At 38.0% G+C, this 13,419-nt stretch overlaps 1 protein-coding gene across 4 annotated transcripts in view; it reads right to left on the bottom strand.

Moving 5' to 3' along the window:
* Window positions 1–13,419, bottom strand: part of il1rapl1a (interleukin 1 receptor accessory protein-like 1a) — a 245,386-nt gene that overhangs the window by 207,412 nt on the left and 24,555 nt on the right. For all 4 annotated transcript variants that reach the window (XM_077580324.1, XM_077580326.1, XM_077580325.1 and 1 more), the window contains exon 2: window positions 6,924–7,031. In XM_077580324.1, the coding sequence (XP_077436450.1) occupies window positions 6,924–7,011 (88 nt within the window). In that variant the 5' untranslated portion in view covers window positions 7,012–7,031. The remainder of the gene's footprint in view (window positions 1–6,923; window positions 7,032–13,419) is intronic.

Here is a 13,419-nt window from a genome sequence, read left to right as displayed (position 1 = left end):
TTAACGTCGCCAAAATCATATTTCAGCCTTGTTGATGGAAACGCAAGTGACCGTTATACGGGCCAGACATGTTGTATTGATCACCAGACCCACTCAATCGAATTAATGTTTTTCATTGACTCCTTCAAATGTATTGTGTACATATCTGTAGCTGTCACATCCTGTGACTTCTTGATGTCGAGGATCATGATTGTATGTTATGAGAAATGCTAGCTCTTGATTAGCAGCTTCGCTAATTGTTATGGCCACTCTCATAGCACTACTGAAAATTCTCATCTTAATGTCCCGGCAGTGGGGGCCTAAAGCGAGACTTTTTTTCCTTTTTTTTTTTAATGTTTGGTCTTTAAGCGACAGTGTTTGTGCCATCGCTGGCCTACTTATGCCACTTTGAGGATTATCAAGTCTTACATGTACCTAGGAGGCGTTAATCAGGCTGAGACGATGCAAACAGTGAGCAAAGAGAAGATTTCTCTGCACGGGGCCCACGCTAAGGGGGATGGCCAGCAGCATTCTAGGCACGGATCTTCACTACATGCTTCAAAGTGACAACATTACAGCTTGGATATTTCTTGTGGGATTGCGAAGAGAAAAAAAAAATAGCATCTAGTTTAGAGTATAGCATACGTTTATTGATGTTAGCATGCGCTTGGTAAAAAGGATATACCCCGCCTCTCATGCAAATCCAGCTAGGATAATCTCAAGCTCATCCACCTTCCGAAATGAGGACAATCGCTGGAGAAATTGGATTGATGGATGGGTACTTGTGGGTTGTCACTGCCCAATGTTGACACTTGATTAGTTGTTTAAGTGTGTTTCAGGTAATGGAAAATAAATCTAAATAGCCATCAATCGGAATTGAGCGCTTTGACCTGTGGAGTAAATCCAGCCTTTGATATAGGACATGCAAAGCCTGTGCAGATATAATTGGACAATCGTATACCAGCACAGGCAATCTAACCCAATTGATATCCAATTGTGCAAGGTCTGACTGGTCATTAAAAGCCAAGAGCTGGAATTGAGGGAATAAGAGACACTTGCACACCTTTGGCAAACTCATTAAATTGCAGTAATGCAGGTGCAAGCTGACTCTACGTTGAATAATCTTCCGTATGCTTCATCTTGGGAATGTCTAGAGAAATTGGGGGAGACTATCAATTGAACAAAAAGCATCTCTTGAGGGCCAATCTGGCCTTCATAGCTGATCTTTCCGCAATAACTACTCATGGTGGAGAATTCTAAACTGCTCTCGCAATTCTATAGAAGAAGAGAATTGGAGAACTCCCATCGGATCTGGAATAGTCTGTAAACAATGCAGGGGAACAATAATCTCCCCATTTCCTCATGGTAAACCTTACCCATTGCATAAAAGGCAACAGACGCTTATAAATGACATTGCCCCAGGTGCATGTAAGAAGCCAGAGGTGGTCACTTGAAGTTAATTTAATAGAGGCCGTGAAAGTCCAGCCACTCCATCTCCTTCATGTGCGGCACATGAAGACAAATGTCCAAAACCTTTGAACCAGAAAACAATCTCCCACTAGGGGCTTTATCAGCCAATTCATCTCCTTTAGCGCTACCTTTCATCTTAAACATGGACAGCCAACCTGCAGACTTGCTCAATCTGTCAGTGACTAATAATGCTCAGGCGCTAGAGCACGATGACTATTCATTTGCCGTGGCAAAGTCATCTATTCAAATTAAGAGCTAAATACTACAATGCACCTTGTGCTCTGACTGACAATACTTTTTAAGGTACTGAAATATCTACTAAAACATCGCTAATGAGACTTCACTACTTCAAAGTACCACCTCACTTCAGCCGATCAGTTTACCACATCAAAAGTCTTGCACTCTAAAAACAGTTGGATCAAAAATAAACTCAAATTGTGCAACAACAAAAAATGGACTGACACAACTTTTTGAATTATTCAATCCCCACCATCACCATCAAACACACACAAAAAAACCATATATTTCAGTTGCACAAAACAACCCAAAATTGAGCTTCTTTGTGGGTTATTTATTTGATTTGACCCAATTTATTGAGTTAAATTACTCAAAAAGTGGTTTAAGTTTATTTTTGACCAAATTCAGTTGGGTTATTCAATTAACCCAAAAGGTTGGGTCACATGAATCACCCACTAAATAACCCAAAATTTAGTTGCTTTGTGGGTTATTGATTTAATTTGACCCAATTCATTGGGTTAAATAACTCGAAAAATTTGCTTAGTTCATTTTGGACTATTACTACTGCTACTTCAATTGACCCAAAATGTTGGCTCAAATGAATAACCCACACACAACCCACGAAAGTGGTTGCTTTGTTTAAAAACAAAAACAAAAGGGGGAGGGGGGGGGTTGTTTTGTGGGTTATTAATTTAATTTCACCCTATTTTTTGGGTTAAAAGTGGGGTCTGATGGATTTCTGTAACAATTTATAATCAAAACATTCAAAATTGATGCTCCTCCCATAGCCTGCCTAGCAGCAGCCAACCAGGAACGAGCGCAAAACCAGTCCACCAATCAAGAGAAAACCACATTGTCAGAATGACAGAAAAAAATGACAACAATGGAGGACAACAAGCGTATCACTGTATTTACAGTAGGAGAGAGGCCATAAGAAAACGGAGACCGTAGAATATAATATTAGTGTCTGGAGCTACGGCACAGTAACGCATGGTGGATGCAAACGTTAGCGTGTTTGAGACTGTGGAACACAATCATGAATTTTTGGAAGCAGGAACTAGAATAACAAATGAGAAGACTCTTATTCTGAATCATCAGTCTTATGCTCTACATTCCATTCCTTCCATCCCTAATATTTCCGGAAGAGAGGCAAGCCTGTCAAAGTGCCATTAAATAGCCAAGCAGCAAAGTGGCACACTGTCAACTTTGACCTTTAGCTGCAGATATTATTGACTTACCCTGCTATCAATATTTAACCCAGAGGACCCCATTTGATTGAGAGATGGTACAAAAGTAAATATTAGGCATGATCGTAATCATTGATTAATCATTCACTCGAAAATTGGTAATTAGTTTAATTAAAAATGCGGTCAAAGGTGTAGAATTGATTGCTAGCTAACAGCAGCAAGATTAATACCAGGGAGGTTTATATTATACTCTCTAATTGACTAAATGAAATGTACATATTTAATTGGCCACGTGTCCGTTTTTGACTCATCAGGCATAATTGAGCATTTTATACTCGCATTCTATTTGTAAATTGTGAATTAAAAAAAGAAGATGTGAAATCCAGTGGAAACAGGATAACTGATTGGTTGAGATGTAGAAACATGTCCTGGATTACAGTTCAACTTTGGATTTGTGTGACGTCAGTGGCGTTCTACCTTTGAGGTTCAACTATATTTGGTGTATAGCCTACAAAATTGCTCATCTTTCAGGCACTTCCAAAACTGACTTAAGGAAGGGAACACCATTTTCAGAGCAGACTGCTTTTGTCATGGTGGAAGTGCATTAATTATGCATTTGTTGCCCTTCTGCTCTCTGAGTGGGTTCGCCAATGGTAAGTAAAATCTTTAGTTTCGGATTGCTATGCAAATCCTCGGAAATGGCTTCTCAGGAAGATGAGGGGTTGGATGGATGGATAGATGGATAGATGGATGAATTTAAATAGATAGATAGATAGATAGATAGATAGATAGATAGATAGATAGATAGATAGATAGATAGATAGATAGATAGATAGATAGATAGATAGATAGATAGATAGATAGATAGATAGATAGATAGATAGATTACTTAACATTATGGTTGTAGGCTAACAGGCAGCTAGCAAGAAGCTACAGCACACGTAGCATGCCGCTGGACTCTTAGCTTAAACTTCAATAGATAGTTAGCTAGCTAGCTAGATAGATAGCTAGCTAGCTAGATAGATAGATAGATAGATAGATAGATAGATAGATAGATAGATAGATAGATAGATAGATAGATAGATAGATAGATAGATAGATAGATAGATGCTGCTTCATCAAGTTTTAAGCTAGACATGCTCATGTAGTGTTTGAAAGAGCTAAACGCTCATATGCATTCACCAAAAGTTCACACTTTCAGTTAGTTTTTGCTCTCTTTTCCTCTTGTGACCTTTGCATTTGTTACCAATTGATAGTCAATTTGCTGGCATTTAGAAAGCAAAATGACTTGACGTTAACCCTTGGCAACCCAGTCGCTGCCAAATTAGATCATTTGGGAGCTGTCACTCACTGCAGATGGAAGGGGGTCGAGCGAATGCCGCGTTTCCACACCTGACAATTTGACTGTACAAACTCCATGCCTTTACATTTGTTGCTGTGAAGGCTCCTGATGTACAAATGTTTTATGCAACACTTTTCAACCACATGGAAATGCATGGGTAAAAAAACAAGTGTTTACATTGAACATATTTTGTTTATATACTTACATGCAGTGTACGTACTGTATACATGTAAATTAATAAAACAAAACAAAACACACACAGTATGTGTTTTGTTTTGTTGTATTATTTTTTTTCCCTTTTGGACACACATCCGAAAGATGGGCTGACGGGTGGAAGCCATTGCTTATTAGTACCCCTGTCTCCATTGATTCTTACTATACGCATCAGTCATATACATTGTGTATATATACACAAGGTAAAAAAATAAAATAAAATAAAAATATTAAATATGTGCATACAAGTTACAAGTGACTTTTTGTGTTGAATGGGCATTTTCTAATAAGATAAATTAAAACACAAGAAGCAGACTATAATACATTTTAATCAAATATATTCCCATTTTTAACAAAAACATCGCCTCAAATTTTGAGGTAAAAATGGTCGTAGTGCATTCTCATAATAAAAATCAGAATAGTGGATATGTATGTATTGAGACTATAATATATATTGAAACTATATCTTACAGACTTTTGCAGTTTCCTTGTGTGTACAGCTTCAACTCAAAATTTGGTCAGGGTGTGATTAATTTTATGGCATCGTTATAGCCCTTATCATGATTGTATAAATGGGTGGGCTAATTTAACCAATATAATTTAGAATGTGTAAAATCATCCCATCAAGACTTTTCATTCATTCAAACAATTCCTGGAACTGACTGATTAAAATGTGTGCTTTGGCTTCTGTCAAAAGCGTCCAATTTATCTTGTATATTTTCATAAACTTGTCATCTAATTAAATGGAGACATAATTAACTGCAAGGATATATAATTCAATCAATGTTTTAATCAAGAGTGGAGGCCAAAATCCTGCTTTAAAAGCTTGTGTCACACACACACGCGCGCACACTTTATTGTCTGTGTGTACACGCACACGCACACACTATCGTGTACACAGAGGACAACGTTGGCAGGAACCATCACAGATGTGCTAACCCTGGACACAAGTAATAATAATAATAATAATGCATTGGATTTATAGAGTGCTTTTCTAGACACTTAAAGACGTTTTACAATGGAATGGATGCATTATTCATGCACTCACACTGTGGTGGCGCTAAGCTACTTAAGTGCCCTGGGGCAGGCTGACGGAAGCGTGGCTGCCGGTGTGCGCCTACGGCCCCTCCGACCACCACCAATCATTCACACCTTCCATACACCAGTGTGAGCAGCACTGGAGACAATGTGTGTGAAATGCCTTGCCCAAGGACACAGGACATGGGGTGAGTGGGGATCGAACAGCCGACCTTCTGGTTACTGAATGACCGCCTCTACACCCTGAGCCACGGCCGCCTCAAGTCAAAGTGTTGAATGTCACCAAAGCACTTAAACCGTTCTTAAATTCCAAAGGTACATTGGTACCTTGAGTTATGATGTTGTATGTGTGCCTTTAAAGGACGTGGCATACAGTAGGGAGTGACATCAGGAACGTGGACATTATTCTACTGTATGTATTTGTGAGTTAGATTTTTTTTTTTTCAGTAAATATCTGGTGGTGCATCTCTCACTGTTGCTTTTCTTTTCGGGTCACAACACAAAGCAAAAAATATCGATTAATTATTAGACCAAGCAACTGTTTGTAACTCGATAAACCCACAAGTTGGGGCACCAAAATAATATACCGTGAAAATCAGCGCATAATTGATACCAATTATAAATGGATCGTTAAAAAAAGTATGCTTTTCCTGGCTCAAAATGAAGCAGAGGTGGTATCATCCTAAGTATGAAGGGTGACTACCGATACCAGGTGCCAATACCAGTCTTATTTTAAGGTATCGGTACTCACGGCGGTGATCAATACCATTATCGGTCACACTCCTGCTGCCGTTTTACGATCAGGGACAAGAAATTAGAAATTATATGAATACACATGCACATACTCACCCACATACAAAATAAAAATAAATAAAAAATAAAAATAAATAAAAAGAGAGCAATGATGATGACATGTCAAAACGGTAAAATTACCGAATGAGCAATACTGAGCTCTCCAGAAAATCAATTAATAAATAAAAGAAAAGAAAAAAGAAAATAAATGGTATGAATACAAAGTTGCCATTAACTTCATGCAATTTCAAGGAAAAATAATATATTGGGATACATAGGTCTTTCTTTAAAATCTTCTGGCATTAATGGGTGGGGAATTTTATTTTCTAGTGGTATCGGCATTTGGTATCAATAGCGGTGACTACTCAAGAGTTGCATATCGGTCGGGAAAAAAGTGGTATCAAACATCCCTAATCCTGACCACGGTGCACTACAACTACAAATCAGCATCTGAAGCTTAAACATGCACAATTTGGAAACATATCATTCGAACGGCACATTCTGCATGAAAATCCCTGCTTGGAGTCAGTCATGCTATTTATATTCAAAAGCCTTGAATAACACCACCCGTCTAAAGAAGAGACAGTCGCAGATAGACTCATTAGAACATTGCGGTATGCAAGCACAGCGCAGGGTTGTCGCCGTGGAGACGGATTGTTAAATACCTGAGCCTCTCTTGGAGACCACCTTGAGACACTTTGACAGTGTGACATAGAGCAGAATCAGCAGAGGGCCGGGAGGTCTCATCTTCATCCCTATCCTCGCCTCGCAGTCTGAAAGAAGAAGAAGAAAAAAAGAGGGAAAAACAGATGAGAGAGCGCTCCTACATGAGTGGATTCCACTGGCTAAAACAGCAGGGTACGAATAGAACATCACATTCAGGATACCTTCTCATTTTTTAAACTTTCTTCTTACGCTCATTTTGGGAATAAAACTTAAAAAATAGTCACACAAAAATAATTGTCTACAATGACACGAGACAATTTGAAAAACTGTAATATGGAAATAATTTCATAGAATTGAGATGCATCACAAAAAATATGTTTCTTTCTAGTTACTAATTGTGCCAATACTTAACTGCCAAAAACGTCCATTTTGATTATTTCATCATCTGTTGCATCTCAAATCGCGCCAAGGTTCTCGCCAAAGTCTTGGCCAAATCCTGTATTACTTGGGCGACATTTTGGTTTCATCAAGAAGTAATCAAGCAATTGGAGTGAAACGTATTGTAATTGGAGTGAATTGCACCATATCACACCTGCTCCCTTGAAAACACACAATCATTTTGTGCTGTAGTCCAATATTTACTAAAGTAGTTCCTCAAATAGTGGCACCCTTCTAAATTCAACATGTACTTTATTTACTTAAGACAAATAAGAGTGAGGTAGCCTATAATGCTAAAAATTATACACAATGTGAATATCAACTCAATATGCTAATTTATTCATGCCTTTCAATCATCACACATCCGAAATATTGTTATCGTTACTACTGCGTTCTGTTTTTCCTTTCCTCCTTTGAAACTTTGCACTGTCCAAAATGGTAGATGCGGTTGTCCCCCCCGCCCCACCCTGAGAAGGAACGTTCCAAACACTAACACAACGGCCCACAATTACACGATTGGACACTCACGGCCGCATTTACCACGTTCTCCACCACTTTCTGTCTCATGATTGCAAATGGGACAGGTTATCATAGCCAGAGGATATATTTCACGCTGAAAACCATTCCCCGAGATGCTGACAAATCAATAAAGAAATAATTACACGTGTAAGAAACACCACTTTTAATAGCCGTCGTCATTAAAGCCAGGCGAGGGAATTTCAAATCATTACCTCTTGACTAACCGAGTTACAGCAAATATCCCTCCTATATCCCTTATCGACTCATATATCATATTAATTGACAGAGGTTAGCCGTTCTCAACACCTCATCATCTCGGAGTAAGTGACATCATCTAACATGTGGTAATTATGCTCTAATAGGAATCTCCCAAATTAGAGCCAGTTGCTGCTCTATGGGTTTGATGTTAAATAAAAATAGAAAATGAAAAAAAACTGTAATTAAGAAGGATGTTTGTTAGCTGATTTTTTTTCTTTTTTTTTTCTTTGTTAACTGATGTCACCTTTCAAAATTCATCAAACGACAAAAAAAGAGGCTTTATTTAGAAAATAAAGCATGGATTAATGAAATAAACAAGAAATGATGTGCAGGATGGACCACTATGTTCATCAAAAAAAAAAAAATCAATGGAGTGGAATGCAGACCTCAATCAAGGTACTGTTAAAAAAAAAAAAGTCTTATATCAATTTTAGATAGAAAAAAACTATGAAATGTGTGATTTTCCGGATGATTATTATATAATAATAAAAATACAATAAAATAGCCAGATCCTCTTTTGACAGTAAACTTGTTGAGAGTAAATCAACACCACCCTTGCCAGGTGCAGAATAATATCATGTATGTATTTGTTATACTGAAGCTCAAATTCCCATTTATTATTGGCACATTCTTCTTCTTCTATACAAAGCTAGGTCAGTGAATCAACAACACCTCTGCTGGTTGTAGCCAAGTAGTGCATTCAATTTTGTTTCAGACACAATTACCTAAATATCGACATCATTGTTAACCTCCTGGGCCTAACTTATGAATGATCCAAATAGTTACATTCAAATAAATAAATAAAAAATGATTATTGAAAAGTTTTACTTTCTGCCGTCAGGACCAAACTGTCAGGTCAATGATCGAAACAATCATCTGTGTAGAATGTATCCGTAGAGTCGGATATACGGGAATCCATCCGGAAGAGTCTTGAATTCTCAAGTCACATCATGTTTCTGTCAGTATGTATGAGAACATGCAACAACAGAAGCCAATGATCTGGAAAGTTTAACAAGAAGAAAAAAGCGGAAGAGGAGAGGACCCTGGCATTTGGAGAGGAGAAAACCAACGTGGAACGGGGAGCCAGCGAGCTGCAGCAGGGGTCACGTGTCAAGCAGATTAGCATAGCTAATGAAAGGAGCCTCTCTAAGCGTACGTTTGGACAAGAAGCCTTTCTCTCCTCAATCATTTTCTTTTTTTATATCCACACAAAGAGAACACAGCGCACTGCAGAAATACCATTCTGGCAAGCACTACTGTGCAGATGTTTATTTTTTTTCCTGTACTAAAGGGACTTCAAATCAGTTGGTGATTTACTCGCTGATTTTAGCTACAGTTGGAACCCCACACAGTCCTGCAATTATATGTCTACAAATGGAGGCACCTCCTCCCTTAAAAACACATAAAAACATTAAGGAAATTAACATTGTACTGTAAAATGGGCCACTTGTCTATGAGGAGCTAATTCTGTGCTATAGTCCACGGAATATTACCATATTTACTTAACTGGACGCCATGCTGTAATAATTTGCCAGTTGCCTCATTAGTTTAAGACAAGTGGTGAAAATAACAGGTGGTATCTATCTGTAGCATCTCATTTAAAAGATTACTCCTGTCGAGCCCATTTGAACACTCTAACGAAAAAAGCGGCATTCACCAAATTAGTAGTCAGTTTCTCAGATTTGAGATCACCTTGTGTTTTGTTTTAAGACAATCAGATTTACAGTGTTGTGTTTGTCCATGTGACAGGCAGCTATTCCACTTAATGCTACTTTTTTTTTTTTTGTTTACTCATTTAACACTTGACCCCAATTGTACAGGTACATATATACAGATGTTCTATATAATGAGCAGAAACACTTTGACTGAGCAGACATTCCGAACAGGAGCTAGGAAATCGTTTTGTGCAAGTATGCTAATTTCATATAAGTCCAAAAAGGCCTCCCGCCTAACATGAAATTCCTAAGTGTGTTGTCAATGAGTTCAATGTGCAGTGTTAAAATGATTTTACTTGTGGAAATTGTGTTTTTTAACCTCGATTAGCACTCTATTAGGCGCTGACGTGATCGTTCTGAAATGCTGTGGGCGCCCATGTTTATGTTCAAGTTTTTAAATATAGCTTTACAACTGCAACCAAAAGCTAACTTTTTTTCTCAAAGAATCTGCTATTGAACATTTTGTTTAACCCTGGAGAACCCACGGGGTCAAATTTGGCCCCTATAAATTCTGCTACTCAAATAACAAAGACCTTTTTTTTTTTTACAAATTTAACTTAAAAAGTCCAGAGTGCCATTTCTGACCCCTGCATGGGGTCATATAGTGGATGAATATTGCACTTACATGAGCCAGAGTGGTGGTGACAAGATGGCTGGCAACATGCTGTGAGCTGGAAATCAATCCAAACAAAACCATCTTCTCAGCAAACCATCAGATGGAGAAATTGTGTTTTTTTTGGTTAATCTATTTCATATCATGTTGCAGAATGCCTAGGAGTATGTTTTATATATATATTTTGATAAATTAACAACTCTGAGCTAGTTCAAAAAACAAGGGTTAAAATTGAAAAAACATATATTTTGGTGTTCAGTGAACTTATAGCAGTCATTTAATGTATAATTCATAATTTTCCAAAGAAGAAAATGGTTCTTGGGTTCTCCAGGGTCAATAAACATGTTTGTTGAGAGGTATGTCATTGAAACTAAAAAAAAATAAGGCTGTGGTTAGACACATAAATAATGCTGGCTAAAGAGGATATAACCTGTCACTACCAGACTTCCATTTGGCAAGGCACAATATATATTGTGTTGAGTAGGCTAAGTGTTAAGTGAGGTCCTCGGTTTACGGGAGCATTAAGCTCCTCTGAGGGCAACATAACCCAAATTGGTGTCCTCATCCAAATTACGAGCACATACTTTTGTGAGTCTGGTTTGACTTCTCTTTTGTTGTCAAGACATAAATGATAAATCAACCGGATCCACAGATGAAGGATCACCGAGATATTGCGTTTGTTAGAACTGTGAGAACATTTTTTATTTTTATTTTTTGGAGAGCTCAGTATTGTTCATTTGGTAATTTTACTGATTTGACATGTCATCATCATTGCTCTCTTTTTTTTTTTGTATGTGGGTGAGTATGTGTATGTTATGTTATGTTGTGTATTTTTTGGAAAAGGTTAGGAAATAAAAATTGGCCAGAAAGTCTTGGTTGATATGGACAATTAACAATCACGTGTAACTAGGGTTTCAGTCTAACCTGTGATTGACAAATTAATTGAGTAAAAATGTGTTTGAATGTTTGTATAGTGTACATGTGAATAGTTGCAAAGCCCTCCGAATGAACCCAAGCACAGTTAACAGGCCACCTCCTTGAATCCCACCAGAGAGCAGCTGCACAGTAGACACAGTTGGTCACACAAGCAAAACAAAGTGCACTAATTAGCCAGGAGTTTATTTCGGTGAATGCCTCCTAAATAATGTCATTTGCATCCCTTCAGTAACCGCACTGTAGCTGTCCAACGTGGGAAATACGCCAATTATACTTTGATTCGCTCGACCGGAGCCTCAGACTGGAAGCGAGCGCTAGGATTGAAAAGGAACAATGTTGTCCCGCTCAAATCACGGCTTCGCAAACACAGTGGGACTCAGGTTCTGCCAGCCATGACATCACCCGCCTCACATCTTAACGCACACACACAGAGGTGCATTGTGCACCTTGGAAAAAGCCAGGAAAACACCGGACACCCTTTTGTTAAAGCACCACAAAGACGCAACTGAAAAAGAAACTGTAGAACGTTTTGCTCATTATTGCCATGGAGAGATGGCGAAAGACTTTGGAAAAGTAGAGAAACTGCACTTGTGTAGGGTTTTAATAATTTTGGCACAATTTCACATGATATACAGTAAATATGGGCTGAGTATCGATTCTAATTTCCTCAAACGATTCAATTTCGATTCACAAGAGTCCAGTTTGATTGGATTTTTTTCTGATTCAATTCAATTCACCTCAACTCATCCTTTGCCGATTATTATGGCACATCAATTCTTCCTAAATGTCAAGGACATGATAAAAACTCCTTAAATATTAAATTCCAAAGTACATTTTGTGGAGGCAGTAACTGGTCAAATGATTCAGTTTATTAATGAAAGGAACACGTTATAATCACTTAAGTGTTACACAAACATTGACATCAGCAAGGGTGAGATGAAAATAATCTAATTCAATAATTGTAATATGAATTAAAAAGACTCTGAATTGTCTTAAAGTGCAATAAGTCAGCCCTTTCATAAATGTAAGGAAAAAAATTTAACGATAAATTCATGTAAATGGTAAATTTCAAGAAAACAGTAAGATACAAAAAAAATTGTTCTTTAAAATTCTATTTTCTTAAGAATTTATGAGAAAAAAAGATATATAAAATAATCAATTCGTGGTTTTATGAATCAATATTGGGCTTGAAAGGAAAATCGATTTGATATATCGATGTATTTTTTTTTAAAACCCAGCCCTAAATAATCTGTTCTTTTCCTATTTAGCATTGCCCGTCTGTATGGGATACCTGGTTTTGATTTGGGCTTATTCGGGTGAATTCCTAATTATGCTGTTGTCAAAATGTGAGCACTGGAATTCACTTAAAATGATATGGTTTGGTTTCCGCTAGCATAGTTGTTGAGACTTTATCATACATTTTTGTCTCTAGAAATTGCGGCCACCCATTCTTTTTCTTGATTTATCATTCTGACATTTGGGCACAATTTGAATGTATGCTACTGACACCTACAGGATTTAAGTGGAACAGTACTCCACTTGTTAGCATTAGCTACCTCTCGCTTTTGGCTCTATCATAGGCGATGAACTCGCTGTGAGCTGGACTATGAAATGAACCTTACAGTGTATGCCCAGCTTGACACCATCCACAGTTTTGTTTGCCAAAATGGCGTCTTTCCTATCCCGCCTCAAAATGGCACAAATATGTATTTTATTTGTTCTGTTAGCTCTCAGGGAGTAGGAAAAATGGCACATTGACAATTTTCCAAACATAGCAGAGAGGGAGATATGCTCGACTAGTCAACATTTGAGGGGGGTGATCCCTGGGAGAATACCTTCAACTCAAGTCCTCAGCTCAATTGTGTGGGCCAGTCGGTAAGCCAAGCACTTCCGTTATCGTTCTTCCCTGATAAAGAAAAAAAAAAGAAAGCAGGAGGCAGACGAGTGCGATGATGTGATGATGTGTGCGCGCTTCATGCCTGGCCGCCGCCTGGATCTCACGGCATGTCTTTGCGC

Source organism: Vanacampus margaritifer, chromosome 11 (assembly GCF_051991255.1).
Source record: "Vanacampus margaritifer isolate UIUO_Vmar chromosome 11, RoL_Vmar_1.0, whole genome shotgun sequence".
Lineage (NCBI taxonomy): Eukaryota > Metazoa > Chordata > Actinopteri > Syngnathiformes > Syngnathidae > Vanacampus > Vanacampus margaritifer.
The sequence above is the reverse complement of the archived record's forward strand: the minus strand, read 5'-3'. Positions and strand labels throughout refer to the sequence as shown.